The sequence below is a fragment of the Aureococcus anophagefferens genome, assembly GCF_000186865.1.
Source record: "Aureococcus anophagefferens unplaced genomic scaffold AURANscaffold_60, whole genome shotgun sequence".
Lineage (NCBI taxonomy): Eukaryota > Pelagophyceae > Pelagomonadales > Pelagomonadaceae > Aureococcus > Aureococcus anophagefferens.
The window spans coordinates 119,670-137,423 of record NW_008705613.1 but is presented as its reverse complement, the minus strand read 5'-3'; the positions used below and the strand labels follow the sequence as shown (position 1 = coordinate 137,423).

At 54.5% G+C, this 17,754-nt stretch overlaps 5 protein-coding genes across 5 annotated transcripts in view; 2 read left to right on the top strand and 3 right to left on the bottom strand.

The window, feature by feature from the left end:
- Window positions 1-934, bottom strand: part of AURANDRAFT_68045 (hypothetical protein) — a gene marked incomplete at both ends in the record, with an annotated part of 2,596 nt that extends 1,662 nt beyond the window's left edge. Inside the window, 3 exons of the mRNA XM_009043640.1 lie at window positions 56-764; window positions 816-837; window positions 868-934. Of these exons, the coding sequence (XP_009041888.1) occupies window positions 56-764; window positions 816-837; window positions 868-934 (798 nt within the window). The remainder of the gene's footprint in view (window positions 1-55; window positions 765-815; window positions 838-867) is intronic.
- A 1,473-nt stretch (window positions 935-2,407) lies between these two features.
- On the top strand, window positions 2,408-4,545 carry AURANDRAFT_72736 (hypothetical protein; the record flags this gene model as incomplete). The annotated part of the gene is made up of 4 exons (XM_009043641.1): window positions 2,408-3,116; window positions 3,168-3,466; window positions 3,503-3,792; window positions 3,939-4,545. The coding sequence occupies 4 exons, from the start codon at window positions 2,564-2,566 to the stop codon at window positions 4,543-4,545; spliced, it is 1,749 nt and encodes a 582-aa protein (XP_009041889.1).
- A 786-nt stretch (window positions 4,546-5,331) lies between these two features.
- Window positions 5,332-6,442, bottom strand: AURANDRAFT_39351 (hypothetical protein; the record flags this gene model as incomplete). Its single annotated transcript, XM_009043639.1, has 1 exon — window positions 5,332-6,442. The coding sequence occupies one exon, from the start codon at window positions 6,427-6,429 to the stop codon at window positions 5,458-5,460; it is 972 nt and encodes a 323-aa protein (XP_009041887.1).
- Window positions 6,443-10,537: 4,095 nt separating this feature from the next.
- On the bottom strand, window positions 10,538-13,601 carry AURANDRAFT_72734 (hypothetical protein; the record flags this gene model as incomplete). Its single annotated transcript, XM_009043638.1, has 12 exons — window positions 10,538-10,869; window positions 11,019-11,025; window positions 11,144-11,224; window positions 11,296-11,592; window positions 11,647-11,860; window positions 11,910-12,069; window positions 12,111-12,252; window positions 12,365-12,517; window positions 12,602-12,655; window positions 12,851-13,148; window positions 13,266-13,320; window positions 13,391-13,601. The coding sequence occupies 12 exons, from the start codon at window positions 13,599-13,601 to the stop codon at window positions 10,538-10,540; spliced, it is 2,004 nt and encodes a 667-aa protein (XP_009041886.1).
- A 639-nt stretch (window positions 13,602-14,240) lies between these two features.
- The window catches only part of AURANDRAFT_72733 (hypothetical protein), a gene marked incomplete at both ends in the record, with an annotated part of 4,576 nt that continues 1,062 nt past the window's right edge, over window positions 14,241-17,754 (top strand). Inside the window, 11 exons of the mRNA XM_009043642.1 lie at window positions 14,241-14,516; window positions 14,569-14,666; window positions 14,728-14,799; window positions 14,853-14,891; window positions 14,945-15,029; window positions 15,082-15,391; window positions 15,461-15,558; window positions 15,749-15,824; window positions 16,167-16,327; window positions 16,547-16,579; window positions 17,113-17,401. Coding sequence (XP_009041890.1) covers window positions 14,251-14,516; window positions 14,569-14,666; window positions 14,728-14,799; window positions 14,853-14,891; window positions 14,945-15,029; window positions 15,082-15,391; window positions 15,461-15,558; window positions 15,749-15,824; window positions 16,167-16,327; window positions 16,547-16,579; window positions 17,113-17,401 — 1,527 coding nt within the window. The remainder of the gene's footprint in view (window positions 14,517-14,568; window positions 14,667-14,727; window positions 14,800-14,852; window positions 14,892-14,944; window positions 15,030-15,081; window positions 15,392-15,460; window positions 15,559-15,748; window positions 15,825-16,166; window positions 16,328-16,546; window positions 16,580-17,112; window positions 17,402-17,754) is intronic.

Here is a 17,754-nt window from a genome sequence, read left to right as displayed (position 1 = left end):
CGTGACCAGCTTGGGCGGAGAGGCGAGGGGAGACCATATTAATGGCTGCAGGTACCGCGGGGGCATCCGACGGCAATGCGGAAAGGCACCAAGCCTTCTTGAGCCAATCAGGGTGCATACGATGGATACAGCCGATGCTGCACTCTTCCACGCCCGAGTTGGACGCACATTGGTCCTCTTCAGCCGCACCGATGCCTGCAGTGCTGCAAGCAGATTCTGTGAGAAAGGACGGTCCCATGGAACTCAGTGCGAGGACATTGTGGGTCAGGAGATCAAATGTGAACGTAGAGCTGCGCATGAGGAAGGCGCCCGTGTTTAGGCTCGCGGCAAAGACAACCACGTCTCCACACGAACCCCCAATGATAGATGCACGACCTGCTTCCTCCACCTCCGTCTCCTCTCGTATCTCTGAGACTAAAGACCAATTAACGAACCAGACGACATCTGGGATCGCAACTCTAGTCGATAAGAACGCCGTCTCGCCTCCGATCAAGTCCTCGATCCTCACGGATGTGTCGATGACAACCGAATCCACATCAGTGAGCAGCATCCAATCACAGCCCTGCTCTGTAAGCGCGTATCTCATTGCACAGAATTTGGCACCGGTGATTGGATCTGCGATGCGTGCCTCGGCCGCAATTAGGGGACAGTACCTCATCAATAGGGTTTCGTAATCTTGCGCGCCCATCGGAACAAAGGTGTACTGATTCTGCCTTGCGTATTCACGCTTATTGTTTGCCGTTGCAGCACCCAGTTCGAGGTACCTATGCAATATGAACGTCTCCCGGGCTGATTGGTAGGGTAGGGATTCAGACCTTTCTCCATAGGCCACATGGCCTAGGCAGAGGTGCTTTCCGTGCTTGACACTGTCAATGTGAGACACGGTTTGTCCCGCCCTAACGCCAGGTTTTTTTGCGCTGTACCCGCTAATCATGGTCGCGTGGACGCCAAGGGTAGCAATGCCGCCCCACAACACGGAGAGCAGCAGGAGCACCGCGTTCTGCACGAAGAGGGGAGAATATACTTTTATCAAGTTCGAACGAAACGGTGGCTCATCTACTCCGGTCAGAAGAATCGAGAAAAAGCTGCGGGGTATAAAACGGAAATGACGCCGAGGCGACGATGAAATATGGCTGTTGGGTGTCCCCATCATTAATGATCAGCCAGGAAAATTTTTAGGATACATGTAGACGGAACGCTAACTAGGATTCTGCGTAGCTTGGACGATGGTTGGAAACGCGGCCGAAGATCTAGTGACGAGCAAAAAGACCTCAGAATATTGATGTCAAGCTGCCGATCGGCCAGGACGGGTGGTTCACAGGCTTCGTTGACCCCATGTTGCAGCTGTTTTGACCACTCATTTTGAGCAAGTCGCGACTCTGGGGTAGTTAGTTAGTGGTGCTTGCTGTCGGGCTAGGGTCGCGGTCGACTCCCCCCTGAAACTCCGTTTAATTCAGGGCTGACGTCGTCGGTCCCGGCGCCTGGCCGGACGTGTCCCAGGCCCCCCTGGGACGGGGGTGGCGCGGGGGCGCGCCCGCAGGGGACGGTCCTGGCCGCCTCCAGCGGCGAGAAGCGCTGGAACCATTGCGTAGCCAATCAGCGCTTCGCCTGAAATCGACCATCGGTCGATTTCGGCCCAGATACAGCCGCTCGAAATCGACATCGGTGTCGATAGCGTCGTTTGCATGGTCTGCTGATCATGGTTTTTGGACCATGGCGCGCACTCTCTACTTCTTCGCGCACAGCCGAAGGTGCGCCGCGAACGTGGCCGGTTCTACGGGCAGCCCGCCGTCGTTGCCGCCGCGGGGCAGCCCTTAGTTGGGGGCCGTCGGTGGACGCTCGCGGAGTCGCTGAACGTCGGCGACTTCGTGGCGCTGGAGACGGGCGACTACCGGCGCACGCAGCGCGAGGGCGGCGGCAGCACGCACGCCTTTTTGCTCGCGCGCGTCATGGAGCAGCGCGGGAGCGGCGGGAAGGGCTACGTCGTCGCGGACGACCGCGCGACGCGGACGCACGACAACGAGGAGTACCGCCCCGGGGACCCCGTCGTCCTGGTGCGCCTCTTCGACCGCACGGGCGCGGACACGCGCCGCTTCACCGTCGGCGACCGCATCTACCGCGCGAACGGCAGGAGCGTTCTCCGAAAGCTCGACTCGGGCGACGGCCGCGAGGACCAGCCCGTCGTCGGCGGCGCCACCGCCGTCGCGCCACGCGCGACGTACACGACCACCTCGGCCGCCGAGCGCGCGATCACGACCGCGGCGGCGCACTGAGTCCGCTTTTCGCGCGCGTTTCGCCCGCGGGCGTCGTTTCGCGCGCGCGCGCCACACCACCGACGCCGTCCCATCCGAGCCCCTGGCCGACGCCGTCCCTCGCGGACGTCCCCGGACTGGGGCGGACGCGTCGTGACCGCCCCCGGGACCACCCGGTATCGTTAGCAATTGTTTCGTACTTCTGGGGGGGGTCGACCGTGGTCAGAGCCGTCGGGGGTGGTTCACTGCCTGCCTCTTGCTACTAGTTATTGATCAGTTCTGAAAAAAACACGGGCTGAAGAGTTGAAATCATGGGGACACCGGGCAAGGCGAACCGGGGTGGCAAGAAGATGCATTCACCTGGTCCAAAGTGCGTGCGACTATCTGCGGTGGCTTTAGTCTTGTCCTGGGCGGGGTTGTTGTTTTATGTACTGCGGCCGGCATCATCCGATGGGCCTTCGGGCCATAGTTTGATGTCAAGCGCCAAGATGGATCACCTTGGACTCAGCAATGGTAAAGAGATCACGGCTTTCGTCGGGCAGTTCGATTCAGCTGCAGAGTATACTTTTTCAAAGCCTCTTGGAGCATTCGACCAAGGAGAAAGCGGCTTGCCCCAGCCCAAAGACGACCCGGAAGAGAACTTGGATGTTCAGATGCAGCATACTGTTCTCATGGAGCGGGATGGATTCGCCATGGAGTTAGATGAGCAAACGAACCTGCAGGTACCCATGTTTTGGGAACCCCCCGCAGGCTCGGACCAGTTGGACCATGTGGACATGATTGACGGGCAGCCAACTATCTTCCTTATGATCGCGAGTTATAGGGACTGGCAGTGTCGGGATACGGCTACATCCGCGCTCCAGCGTACGACTCCAGAGTGAAAGAAATCTGCTAGATTGCACCGTCTCCCTGTAGGAGCGACGTTTCCTGGGCGTGTTGTTGTGGCCGCAGTACAGCAAAATCGACCGGGTGATGTTGGGTGCGGAGATCCACCAAAGCCGTGCAGCGAGGAGCCATCGCAGCCACTTTGTGCTCGGGCCAAACAGGTCAAAGTGTATGCTATGGATGCCAATGAGGTGACTGGCAATGTCTTAATCTCTCTTTTACTTCGAAGTGAGTCTTGTTGTGCTCAGTCCTGGATACATGCAAAAGCAAACACCAGTGCGATATTCGCATCGACTAATTCCCTGGAAGAATGGACCTCGTTCCTGTTTGTATGCTAGAGCTGTGTGATATGACTTGTAACTTAGGCGACGGGACCTGTGTATGCGCGGCATGTGGGTTATCGCATGTACCGAGGTGAGGCGTTCGCTCTGCAGGTGGATGCGCATTGCGTATTCGTAAACGGCTGGGACGAGAGTATCATCGAACAATGGCGCCTGACACGAAATGAAATGGCAGTCCTTTCTACATACCTCACTGACCTGAAGGGCTCCGTATCCACGGAGGGTGACTCTCTGCGAAAGACTCGACCAATCATGTGCAACTCAGACTTTGAGGGTCAGCCAGGAATCTTCGCCATGGGTCACAGCCTGAATCGGTGCCCTCGATCAAGACCGAGCCGATGCTGCAACCATATTGGGCGGCAGGCTTCAGCTTTGCTCGTGGCCACTTCCTCAATCAGGTGAGATACGATTGTTGCCTTCCTATGGTGTTTATGGGTGAAGAGATTTCAATTGGTATCAGGGGCTGGACTCACGGATACGACATGTACGCGCCCCAGGCAAGTGTTTTATTTCACGAGTATGCGCAGATGTCAAGCCGCCGGAGAAACGTGCCCAAATTTTGGGAGAGTGGCAGTGCTAGACGCGGTGACGGTCAGCGCAGTCTGAAAAGACTCACATCTCTGATCCATATGAACCCACCGGGAATGGACAATGACTGGGATCGCACAAAAATGGGGCTCTACGGTCTCGGGACCGAGCGACCTGTTGAGCTTTTTTACAAGCTAACACTCGTTGATGTTTCGAAGCGCTCTGCTGTCCCCATCTGTCGTTTCGTCGACACAGGTGAGATGCACAAACAGATTCATAACGTGTATCTTCGGCCAAATGGACGCGGTATTGACTATTCTGGTGCCGTCCGCGATCTGGATGTGATGCAGATAGTTGATGAGCGTCTCTTCAACCCTGCTATCAATCAACTGAAGCGTGGGCTTGAGAAACAGGACCACAATATAATGAAAAATGCTGTTGCGGAAGCCCAGCGTTGTAAACTCGAAAAACATCACCCGCAGTATAAGGAACTCATTGCTCGAGTACGAAGTGAGCTTGCAACGAAACAAGGGGCCTAGCCCGAAACTTAGTGTCCTTTCATCCATTAGGGCACTATTGAGCTTCATCAGATCACCTCAGGATCCAGGTAAATGACAAGCCCACATCGGCCAGCCTGGTGGCGTGCCGGCTGGACGCGGGAAGCATCATGGTCGAGAATCAGACTTGGGTGAACTATAGAGGAGACAGCAGGGGCGCCCGTCCGAGCGCATCTGTTCCATGTGAAGAAGTCTTCATTCCGATGGACCTAGGAGAAGTCACTTGGCCAGCAAACACAGCCAGCGGCAAAGAGAGGATCTCACTCTCCAGTAGGGGAGAAAAGGCCCAGGCGGGGTACTGAACTCAATAGATCAGCAAGATGCCCAGGAGACTCTCCTCGGGAGGCCAACGGACCGCGCGTTGGGTCATCACCTGTTCCTGAAGCGACTGAAGATATCGCAATGCCGATGACTATATAGAAAGTTGGCCGCTTGCTCTTCTCTATTATCATCAAACGCGCCCCTACTTGACATTACCCTCGCTGGTCGGTGGTCTACGCGGTACCGTGCTTAGTCTACCTTAGGGTAGCCTCTTCTTCAGTACGCTTGGCCCCACTTAAACTGCCGTTGGGTTGGTGGGATAGACGACCGTCGGGCCTCAGGACAAACACGGGACATGGGATAGGCACACGGAACGACCCGCGCACCACCGCCGTAGTACTGGCGGGGCAAGCCCCAGGAGCCGCACGGCAAGCCGCCGCGCAATCGAACAACCACTGGCAGCTCTCTACTTAGTTATAACTCCCCGCCGGCGGTCCGGAACTCACGAGCCTGGAGTTGATCCCGAATCAAGACGAGCCCTACCCAAGAGCTCTACCCAAGAAGGCCTATCGGAAATGGCACTAATCCATTCGCAGGTCTGCTATGGAGCCCCCGAGACCACGAGGCCGCTCTTCAGTAATCACCACCACCGCCATCATCGCCAAACATGTCCATACCGCCGCCCATGTCAACCTCTTCTTCTTCCTCTTCCTCTTTCTTCTCCTCGATGGCGACCGCGTCGCCACCGGCGTCGCCCGCACAGGCGGCACAGGCAAACGCCGAAGGGTCCGCCAGGAAGGCCTTGAAAGGACCTGCCTTGGCGAAGGAAAAGGCATCACCGGACTCCACTGCGATGGCGATGAGTGACTTGAAGGCGTTGGCGACCGAGTGAGGTACAGAGGCCATTGTCGGATAGCCGACCTGAAGGCAAAGGGAAGAGAGAGTATTAAGGGCAGCGCCGAACTTGATAGAGAGGTCCTCATCGGTGAGGTCAAGAACCTTCACGTCGAACATGGAACCATTGTCGTAGACCTCCGTGATAACAAGGCCATAATCGAAAGGGTTGATGTGGAGCTTCTGGAGCAAAACAGCTTCGGAGTTGCCGACCTTGTCTCCGGCCTTCAGCAGGTTGACGGGGGAAGTGATCTCAATGCGGCCCTTCACAATCTTTGTGGCAATCTGCAGGGTCTGGAAAAAATTGGTCTGGCCGGGGTCACAGTCTGTGGGACCGGGGGGCACGATCACATCGATCGGTGCTATCGCACCGACTCGTGCTGGAGCAGGCACACGATTATCTTCGATGAGCTCTCGCACCTTGCCAAGGTCACCATTAGTAAACACGAAGCCAATGTTACCCATGATCTTAGGAAGGAGCATTTCATACGGATGCCCCGGATTTTTCACCAGGTACGCAGTCACAACTTTGCGCATCATCGTATTCTTACCCATGAGGACGACTGCTTCGCCACGCAGGGCGATGCGAATCTGCTGAAATTGTTTTGACCCAACGTTGTCGCAGGACACGATGAAAATTTTTGAGTACATATCAAGGAGCCCCTCCATTTTCTCAAAATACTCTTGCTTGCGCTCGCGCGAGAGGCCCATCTCTGAAGCGATAAGATAATTGGCGATTGGCGAACTGATTTACGGCAATACTATTAAAACTTTAGGTTTTTGTACTCCCACTGTAGAGTTTGCTACATTTCTAATATCTTGCATCGATGGTTCGTACTGCATGATGTCTGGATATTCACTCGTTTGGCTAAGTCCATAGTCTACTCTCAGAGAGAAGGCTTCATCAAAGTCAACTTGCTGTGAGCTCGCAGACAGGATGTATATGGTTTCTATGTCATAAGCAAGATATGGCGATGCTGACATTGGTCGGCAGCAGAATGACACGGCCCGGTGTGTTTGGCAGTGTGATTTACAGTGCCGCTGGGCAGCGGACCGGGGACCTCAATGTTAGAATCCGAGTATGCTAGTATGAAGCACCAGCATAGTATAGCATGAGCATGCCAGTGGGGCGGGTCGCGCTCCCTAAGGCGCGGGCGGCGCGTCAGAGGTCCCTGGCGAGGCGTGAGCGGCGGTGTTGAGGTCCCTTTTGAAGGGCAAGCGGCGGTGTTGAGGTCCCTGTTGAAGTGCAAGGTTTAAGGTTGAAGCGGCGTTTAACATATCCCGCCGGCGGGATATGTTACCAAGTTGAAGCGGCGTTTAGCATATCCCGCCGGCGGAATATGTTGGGGGGGGGGTGGCAGCAAGCGGCGAATTCATTCCGCTGGCGAATTCATTCCGGGGGCTGCACACGCGGGTTGCAGGGGGACACTTAGTGGGGCCACTTGAGCGGGCCACTTGGGGGGGGCAAGGGAGTTCGGCGAAGCCAGCACGGTTGCCAACATCCCCGCGTCCGGGCGGGGCTCAGACTAGATGCAGCAAGGACAATATGATCTCCGTTTGAATATGCTGGAGTTCCTGCCTGGTGGCGATGGCATTCAGACTTAAATCGGTGCGCCTTGTAGAGCCCTCAGCTTCAACAGCAACCTAATCGATAGCATCTGCAGAAACAGGTGATTCGGCCTCATTGATGACTTCGTCTTCCTGGCGTTGCATCTGTGCGGCCTGGATCTGTTTGGCAACCTCAGCACGTCGTTTGGCATATATTTGAAAAGCGGCGGGCCAGACCTGGTCTCCCATGCCAACGCGAGTGCCAGTGTCATCAGAAAGCCATTCAGCCTCGACCTTCACTGCGTCTATTTCTGTTTTGACATCGATGTCAATAGACCGGAAGTGAGCGGCATCCTTATTCTCGACGTGCCCACGCTCAACTGCCGTTTTAAAAGCGCGGCCTTCTGCCTGAAGGCGTTGGATGAGCGGTACGATTTGCTGGCAGCGGGCCATGAGAGCGGCGCGGAGTTGACGGGCGACCTGTCCACCGACAACCTGCGGCGCTGGCCTGCCTTCGAGCATAGCAGCTTGTGCAAGTTGAGGCAGTTGCTGTAGAATAGCTGCCTTCATCTGTTCATATGTCCTTCTTTGTGCAATGCCGGGCATTTCACTCGGCCAGGGTTTGGCGGAATGCTCCGCGTAGGCCCTAAGGGTCTTATCGTGGTGCAGGCGCGCCATTTTCTCGCGTTCAGCATTTTGTGCGTTCGCTTTTGCATGGAGCTCAAATGCCATTGGCCAAATACGCGTCCCCATACCAGCTGCGCCATCTTTATCGCCAAGCCATTCTGCTTCTTCCTCTACTTTAGCAGTCTCCATCTTACACATATCTTCAAACTTTTTTAGCCTTCCAAGATCGTCAGCAGTTGGTGTCGCGCCTGACTGCCACTGTGCGCGCTCCATAGCGGCACGCACACGTTGATGCTCCTGTTGTAGACGGTGCATCCATGGCACCTGAGACTGACAGCGCTCCATGAGTGCCTGTCGGAGGCGTTGCTTCGACTCGCCCTCCGCGAGAAACCCGTTATTGGTAAAAGAAGCATCCTTGAGTGCTGTTTCTTTCAGTGCTTCATATTGACGGATTGCGAAGGCAGCGGGGAGCTGCTCCGGCCATTTCATCGCCTCAAAGACGGTCTCTGCTTGACGGATCGGCACACTATCAGGGCTCTTCTTAATAGACATCCGGCTACCCCTGAGGTTCGATGAATTTTCAGTCCCCTTGCTCAAGAAGCCGCCCTTGAGACCCCTGAGGCTGTTCTTTGCAGCATTGCGCCTGATTGCATCTTCAGAAGCCCTTGAACGTCCCGCCTGCAACTTAGCTTCGTGTTGCGTATCCCGTTGCCGCCGCTGGTGCCAGATCTGTACTGCGATTCGCCTATATAAAAGGCACATGATTAGTCAAGATATTATGGGTTACAAACGCACCATATCTCCTCAGAAGCCTGGCGGCTGCGTTCGGGATCATTACAGAGCCAAGCAGCCTCTTCACGCACCTCATTCACTTCCGTGTCCAAACGCTCGGCAAATCGTGAAAATGTCTGAAAATCAGCTTCAGACATCATGCCACGCCGTGCCATTCGCTCAATTGAACGCTGTTCCCGCTCAAGACGCAGCAGCCACGCTACGTGCGTTTGACAGCGGTCCATTAATGCGTGCCGAAGACGCATGCGCGACTCATCGGTGATATCGTCGCTAACATTCTCCTCATTGAAGACGTTAGCTTTAGCTGCTTCATACGCCTCAATTTCCGCCAAACCCGGCAGCTCTCGTGGCCACGGTGCTGAGTTAACGAATTCCATTTCATCATCTGTCGCAACTTTAATTGGGAGCCGTTCCTCCCCTCCGTCAGTCAATAGCATCTCGTTTGAAACTTCGTCGTTCTTCACTAAGAGATATTTAGCGGCGAGGACCGCTGTTGGTAGAGCGATAGCGCCAAACGTGAGGGCTATCTGGAGCGGCGTCATCATAGGAGGCCCGCTCGGGTTATGTGGTTCGAAAGCACTGTTGCTCTCGTCTGCCATAGTAACCGCGATAGCTTAGCAGGATTGGTCAGTGAAGTGATCAACGTACATCTAGACACGCCCATAGGAAATTAATTAATAAAGATCAATCATCGAATTCCGGCCGGCGGAGCCAGAGTCATTAGTCCTCCATAGAGGCTGTGCGTCGACCGCGCGCGCGGGCGCGGTGTCGCGGAGGTCCGCGGGCTGAAATCACGGCCAAAATTGGTTAAATGGTCGTATCAAAGCAAGCTTGATGATACTCACGCGTTGATTGCACGTTTGCGAAGACTTTTTGCGCGCGGTCGCTGGTTCGGGTCAAGAAATCGCAAGATTTAACTTCAACAAAAGTGCTGAAGTTCAACAAAAATGTTGACTTTTAAATCCAGGCTATCAGAATCCGAGTTTTGATCACTTCACTGGGATTGGTACTGTTGTAGGCATTATTAAATTGAACGTCGTACTACTGCACCGTTCTAGGCCTCGTTCTATCCGGCGGGGTGGCGCGACTACCTGCGCCGCAAGCACGGCGAGCCGCCATATGGCCCGGCGACTTCTACCTCCGCGTCGACAAGAACGTCTACGGGCGCGAGGAGTCCGGCCTCATCTGGTTCCAGATGCTCAGCCTGACGATCAGTTCCTCACGGACGAGCTGGACTTCAGCGTCATGCCAGTCGACCGCTGCATGTTTCGCATGTCACGCGAGATCGACGGCGTCATGAAGACGTGTGTCGTGCTGACGTACGTCTGGGGACTGCGCCGGTACGCCGGAACGGCCGGGAGCGCCCGGAGTCGCGCGCTCCGGAACACAGCTTCCTGCCGGAACACGCGCGCGGCGTGCGCCGGAGCATGTCGGATTCGATATCTGCGGCTGCGGCGTGCCCCGTATATATTCCGTTACAGTTTGACACATCGAACGAACGTGACCTCCCCTGTGCTGTAAACTGTCCGATTGTAGGTTCGAACGCACGCGCGCGTCGTCGTCGTCGTCGGCGGCGGCGGCGGCGGCGGCGGCGGCGGCGGCGCAGCTGTGCTGTTTTCTGTCCGATTGTAGGTTCGAACGCACGCGCGCGTCGTCGTCGTCGTCATCGTCGGCGGCGGCGGCGGTGGCGGCGGCGGCGACGATGCTGCTACTACTCTAGATAAATTTGGCGCACCTGTTGTGCACTGACGACGACCTGTGCCTCGCCTCAGGGTGATTTCCTGTTTTTTTGCGCCCTAGGGCGCTGTGCGTAATTTGCCTGGCCGGATGCCCAGGTCTCTGGGGAATGGTGCTAGACGCCCAGGTCCGAATTCCCTGTCTCACGACGCGCACTGAGCGTGCCGTGAACGGGCAATTGAGAAGACAAATCCGCCCGAAAATCTACCGGAACACCGGAACGCGCCGGAACGCGCCAGAACACGACCGGAGGAAGTGAACCGGAACACGCGCCCGGGGGGGGGGGGGGGAGAGCCGGAAGCCGGAACACCCGCGAGGCCTCTACCGGAACATCAGAGCCGGAACATCCGCGAATCCGGTGTTTTACACCGCTCAGTAGTAAGGGCTGGCCTAGCTTATTCCCGGAGCCCTCTACAACAGCGCAGGCTGCTAATTTGCCATGCTCGCCTATGCTGGCCATACCCGGGGTCCGGCTAATACTAGCCGTGCTTTATGCTGGCCATGCGATGCTGAGTAGGGCGCTTGTATACTGGGATTCTAGCAGGTTGTTGAGATCATTGCCAGTGATCCCACTCCAAGAGCAGCTCAAGACTAACCCGCTACCTGGCACATATTGTACGAAGGCTCTTCGAGTATTTGCTCCTGCACTTTGCCGCCCCTTTGCAGTGGCATTGTACCAGCTTAGTGGCGCTGCGCTGCCCCGCTGCTTTCATTTACGCACCTCCGTGGTCTGTGTCTGCCTCTCTGCGTTTTTCCTAGGACACGCACCCAGCACAAGTGACGTGGACATAGGCGAGTGGCCCTAATAGAGCGCACCTCGAAATAGGGCGTGTGCCATTTTTCAAAGGCAGTCCATGAGATAGATCCTGCTACAGAGTGCAATGCAACCTCACCCGAATCAATGTCATCTTCCGATAGGCCTTCAGGGTGTAGCAGCTTTAGTAGTTCTCTGAAAAACTGCATACTGATCGTCTCCTTGTTCTCACTGCTCGTGACTTGCACGTTGCTTCTGTCAACGAGACTGTCGAATATACCACGTTCACTGGAATACACCACTCGACAACGTCCACTATCCGCACATCCGCACCGATTTTGGCTTACTGTCCATCTCGAAAATTTCACTTTTGTCATGTGATTACTGTGGCATCGACGAGCACAGGCACGACACACCTATTACACGACACTGGCATGATAATTCTCTGAAGAGGCGTGGGGCGGACGGACAAGCAACTGTCGGCACGGTAGGCAGGTTACAACACTCTCATACGTGAAGCGACGAGCAAAGATAAGACCTCCCTGATCCGCAGGTATCGTGTCCAAACAGTAGCGGAGCTCTGGCTCAAATGGCAGCGAGTAAGAGATTACTATCTTATTACGCAGCGCCTCGAAGTATTGAGCATCTTCCTGAACCCTCTTAGTGTCGAGTCTCAATTCGCGCCTGGAATGATTGATACATTCGCAGGTAATTCAATATTAAATATTCGTACCTAGAATTCGTATCGAGGCATGCGTCTTTGTGCATTCCACCAGAGAGTGTTTTGCCGTGGGTCAAAACTAAGCTGTGACGTGCCCCGGCCGCACAGTCAAGTGTGTTTGAGCTGCTCAGTGCACGCACAGAAACGGGTTGCAACCGTATGTCTTCGTCCCCTGTGAAACAGCGCTTGGCTTCGGAAAAAGAATATATATACACGCGCCTAGGCCAAGTTCGCCAAAGGAGTTGAAACCCCACGCGAATATAGTTCCGTGTTTTTTTGCAGATGCTAGGCTCGAGCTACATAGTGTGCTGGATCCTTTCGCTTCGGTCATCAAGGGGCTCTGATTGGAGCGCACCTAAATTTATTACGATGCTAGGCGAGAGAGCCAAGGAACGCGAGCTGCCTGGTACCACACTTATTGCAATCGTATGTCGGCTGCCAGCTGCGAATGCACGGACAGAACTCACAGTTGGTACTACGACGGGCTCTTCACGGTCCCACAGATCCCCATACCCTAGCTGGCCATATCGCCCGCACCCCCAGGCAAGGAGTCTGCCAGCTGTCGTTAGTATAAGATTATGTGATACACCACATGCAATGATCGTTTGCTCGTGTGAATCCTGCGCGCTTGCTATTTTAAAACGAAGGCGTCGAAGCATTTGAGTGAGCGCCTTTATAGGCTGCGGTTTGTGATGCTGTCTGACATCAACGCCACCGAGTCTCGAATCTTCGGGGTCTCCCCACGCATATGCCATGACCTAGGCTTTGTAGATCAGAGACGACTACATCCAAAGCTGATACACGAAAGAGAGACCCTGTTTAGAACCTCCACTTCGCCGCTGTCTCGTTTCGAGTCAGCCACGACGACGGTATGCGCTTCTCCTACACCAAGAACGTCACGCGAGCACAGGAGATCACTCTGATAATTGGATACCAGAAGCCACATCTCTCACGGAAGGTGATCGCCCTCCTCCCGGTTCGAGCTCGATCAAAACAGGCCTGGTACAAGCGCGTGATACTGAACCAATGCCAATCTGTCCACAGTGATTTCTGCCCCAGGTAAGCAGTTGATCATTGCTCATCAGTGCTACGCAGTGCCAGCGCCCGCATGCGATACGATTTACAGTATTCGCTTTAAGTCCTTGTAACCGTGTTGGTAGAGTATGGCTTTGCTCCCCATCGTCATGTCCTAGGGCGCCATATCGACCCCTCCCCCATGCATACAGGTCACCCAGGCTTGATATCGCATACCTGTGCCTAGGATCGATAGCAAGGGGGGGGGGGGTAATTATACGCCGCATATCCATTGGACGAATTGCAGTCCCCAGCTGAAACACTCCTTGCATGTATGCCATCCTCGAACAACACCTTGACTGGTCGATGAGCACGATGCACTGCTTTGCATGATACACCGTGCGAGGCTCTATCAGGCAATGGCATCGGAATGAAATCATCATCCAACTTCTCTGTGATGTCTCCGACCCCCAATTCACCGTCGGTGCCAATACCACAGGCCCAGAGATCTCCCGTAGGTAGTAGAAATAAACTATGCCCCTGTCCTGCCGCACAGCGTTGAGGATGAGAATGAGCATCCCAAAATTCGCACAGTTCGGCTGGAAAGTTTGTCTGCTTCAATTCGATGGCTAACTTTTTACCGATTCCACATCGACCGTCCTCTGCCCACCCCCAAGCATATGCCCCCATGGGTTAAGAAAATTTAATGATTACGAAAGTCTCGATAATGTTGAACTTGCGCTACCCTCCAGATTCTCAAGGCGTTTCTCACTTCGCTTCCTGTAGGCCGCTGTTGATGCGCGTGAGTGGAAATAGCAGTGTGCCTGACTTAGACCGGGCACGGTTAAGTGAGATGGGGCTGCTAGGCATCCCTGATTCCCGACGGGCGACGCTACTCTATACTCCATGCTTCACGTGGAATAGAGAGAGAGAAACGGAGGAAAGGAAGGGGAAAGGAAACGGCCCTTCCTAGGTCAGAGGTATATATAATCAGGCCAAGGCCAAGGTATATCAGGACATTCCCGACCTGAAGTTGTATATGTGGCTGGGTTGAATAAAAAGGCGGATTTGTGGGGCTCTTGAAGTTTTTGAGTTAGTGGCTCTGCGCGCAAGACGGCGGTGCCGGCTTTCAGATGCAACAAGAATTTTGCAAATCGGTGGTCATGGCGCCGAGATAGAGCTTGCCAAAGGTGCCCATCACCACTGCCAAAGCCCTCTTTGCCATCGATTTTCTCGAATCCGATCCGCGTCATTCGATCGGGGATCTTATCCAACCCAGCCACATATTATCATCACTTTACAGCTATTATTTCTCATCACTTTACAGCTATTATTTCTGATGGCGGATCTCAAATCAATGACTTTCGTGCAGCAAGTTCGTCAAGCATACGAGCAGGTTGTTGCAGCAATTATTCGCCCCCCACGCACTAGCTACGAGCCGCGTCATCTTGGGCCTAGATTATTCGAGTTTCTTGGACGCTCTTTTGAACGGAGAGATTTTGTGGTGCTGAATTCTCGCGGTCATACACTTGTTTGCTCTCGTTGGCAACCAACAAACTTCCGCGCACGCATGTTGCCCACTCTTATTTTCATGCACGGAAATGCGTGATGTTATCAGAGCCAAGGGTCGACGGATGCATGAACTCATGCAAGTTAGGTCTGCTCGCGTGGAGGCGTTGCCGCAACTGTCCGTTTGCCTCTCCCTTGGCATCGCAGTTGTATCCTTTGATTTCTCGGGGTCCGGACTCTCGGAGGGTCTATAGCAGTGTGACAATGCACTTGGCTATCAATTGCAGCTTTTGCTCAAACTTATTAGGTGAGTATGTCACCCTAGGAGCTTGGGAGCGCCTAGACATCCGTGCAATTGTGGCATATCTTCGAGAAGAAGGTGCGATCACCTTAATTATCTTTGCTTGGCATCTTCTCGCTGTCATATTTTAGGAGCAACTTCGACAATTGCATTTTGGGGCAGAAGCATGGGTTAAAATCATGTGTTAGTTACAGTCAGCCAGAATGCACTCGTCTAAACTCAGGCGCGGTAGCGGCGCTTCTCTATGCAGATGAGGATAACATGCTCGATGCAATGGTTCTGGACTCTCCATTTGCATCCCTTCGAATGTGAGGGACTTGCCTGGCAATTGACGTGGTGATTGCAAGTCTCATCTGGCAGGCTCGCGGAAGAACTAGTGCACCGAGCAACTTCCGGCTCGTCTATTAAGATACCTGGATTTGCCATTGCTGCAGTTCTGCGCCTGGTGAGATCAACAATTAGGAAGCGCGCAAAGGTGGACATAAACGAAATAGTCCGCAGCCATAGTCCCAAGACGTTCTTGTGCTATAAGAGCTGCACACAGGCGGCAATCGACCACGTGGCAAGAATGTATGTCCCAGCACTTTTCTGTGTTGTGCGCTCCGACTCATTCATTTCAAATCGTCACTCAGACCTTCTTCATGCCAATTATGCAGGCTTGCCCCTGCGCGTGTGTTACTATCCTCTCTGATTATTCTGACCTGCTTGGTAAATTCAGGCGATAAGTTTATCTTGGCAGTTGATGGCGATCACAATGAAGTTCGCCCCCCGTCAATGCATGTACAGCTTCTGTGTTACTTGCTGTTGTCTTCTGGGCAATCGCCAATGCAGGTTTTTGTGCGTCGATTTTTGCAGCGTTATATGCAAGTTCCAGCCGCGTGGGCTCTTGAGAGCAGACAATCAATATTTTCAACTCTCGTCCCTTGGCATCAAACACATGGGCGCATTCTCCAGGAAACTTCTAAGCAGAAACTGCGCTATGAATTACGAGTCGATGGTATTGAGCCAACCGAAAGTTGAAACCTAGGTCAGCACCCGCCGTTGTTCAAACTGACACCCATGGTGAACAAGCAACTGGGATGGGAAAGGAACTCGTAGATGATGTACTTTCTGTGTGATATATTCATGGACTCTGCAAGTGCCCTTATCATCAGCCGATAGGTTCACAGCCATGTCTCTACTTTGATTCGGGTAGTACTTCAATAAGTTGCTTCATGCGCATCCTGTTTGTTTTTAAGATGAGGGATGTGGCGCCCGCCCCACCAAGTGGCGCCTGTCTCACCAGCAAATGGGATGTTGGTAACAATGGCGGTTACCCTCAAAGTTTTCGTGAGCATGTTGAATGATGATCACGTTGCCCTGGTCATCATCTTGTGCCCGCCTCTGTCATAGGATGGGGCAGGTTATGCGAGTTGCCTTTATGGTGACAACAGCCACTGCTATAGTGTGGCCGGGGCCCAGAACCCGCCCAATCTAACCTTCGCCTTGGGTACCCGTCAACCCCGGGCGACAGGCAAAAAAAGCAACGCGCCCATATGCCTATTTGTCGTTTCGCTGCAAAGGCCCAGCGCAAAAACCAGCGCAAAAACCAGCTGGGGCGTCTGGTGTGTGTACTATATAGTAGCCCGGGGCCTGGGAATAAAAGCCCCCGGCCAGAGTTTGCTCCAGTAAGCCCCGCGGCTGCCGGCCGCGGCCGGCGGCAGAATCCGACGCAGGAGCGCCGCCTACCCCATCCTCATCATCCCCGAAACAATTGAAAAGCCGCGGGAGTAGGGTAGGGTTAGGGTCCGTACGGGACCTTGGTCCCAACGCGCCCCTACCTCAGGACCGAGGGGGTTGACCGCCGGTATGCCTGGTAGTATGCGCCTGCTTTGCGGGTTTTATGCGGGTGTTATGCGGGTGGTATGCGGGTTTAATGCGGGTGGTATGCGGGTGGTATGCGGGTTTTATGCGGGTGGTATGCGCCTGCTATGCTGGTGGTATGCGGCTGCTATGCTGGTGGTATGCGGCTGCTATGCGGCGACCTCCGGCGGTCGTCGCCTGGGGTCGTCGACAGCGGTCGTCGGGCTGCTATGCTGGTGGTATGCTGTAAATAATCTAAGTCCCATACATCAACTTGACGTTCAACGTAAGTTAAAGTACAGTCCGTGCGCCTGCTATGCGCCTGCTATGCGCCTGCTATGCGCCTGATATGCTGGTCTTATGCGCCTGCTATGCGCCTGCTATGCGCCTACTATGCGCCTGCTATGCCTGCTGCTATGCCGGTGTATGCCCGGGCTGCATATTCGAGGAGCGCGGGGCCCTCTAAGGTGGAGATTCCATCATCGGCCACTGAAATACTCGTGCAGAGAGGCCGTCTCTAGTCCTCTAGACGCTAGGATTTCTTCAAAGTTTGTGTTTCATTCCGGAGCAGGGTATCCACTTCAAGTTACGACCCGTAGAACCGCAGCCAGAGCCAGAGCCAGAACCTCAGCCGGACCTGGGCGAGGGGGACATCGTCATCATGATGGTGACGTTGGAGGGTTACGACCACAAGGTCGAAGGCATAGTGAAATCTGCTAATAAGGAAACTGTGACAGTTAGATTCTACGCGGACGACGCGGAAATGGATTTTGACAGGCACGACAAAGACGTAGAACTGGTGCGGAAGACGCTTTCCCGAGAGGCACTTGCAAAAGAAGTACAATCCTTATTTTGGCTCGACAGGGCGACCCCAAGGAGGCGTAGTACAGCTTGATGGGGTCCCGCACGACGACGTCGATGAGCTTGGCGGTGCTCGAGCTGCTCCTCGACGAGCACGCCGTCAAGTTCCGGATGCACGCCGCCACGGGCCCGTGTTGACGGTTTTGTTTAGCCGCGGCGCAGGGAAGAACCGAAGGGGGAGGGAACAGCGAAGGGGGGCGTAGGGAAGCGTCACGGGAGGACACGACTAGGGCGGATGGAAATAAGATGGCTAAAAATCCATCAAGATGCCGAAGCGACGACAAACTTTGAAGAAAACCTCGCATTTTAGACGCCCTGTGTGCAGAATAA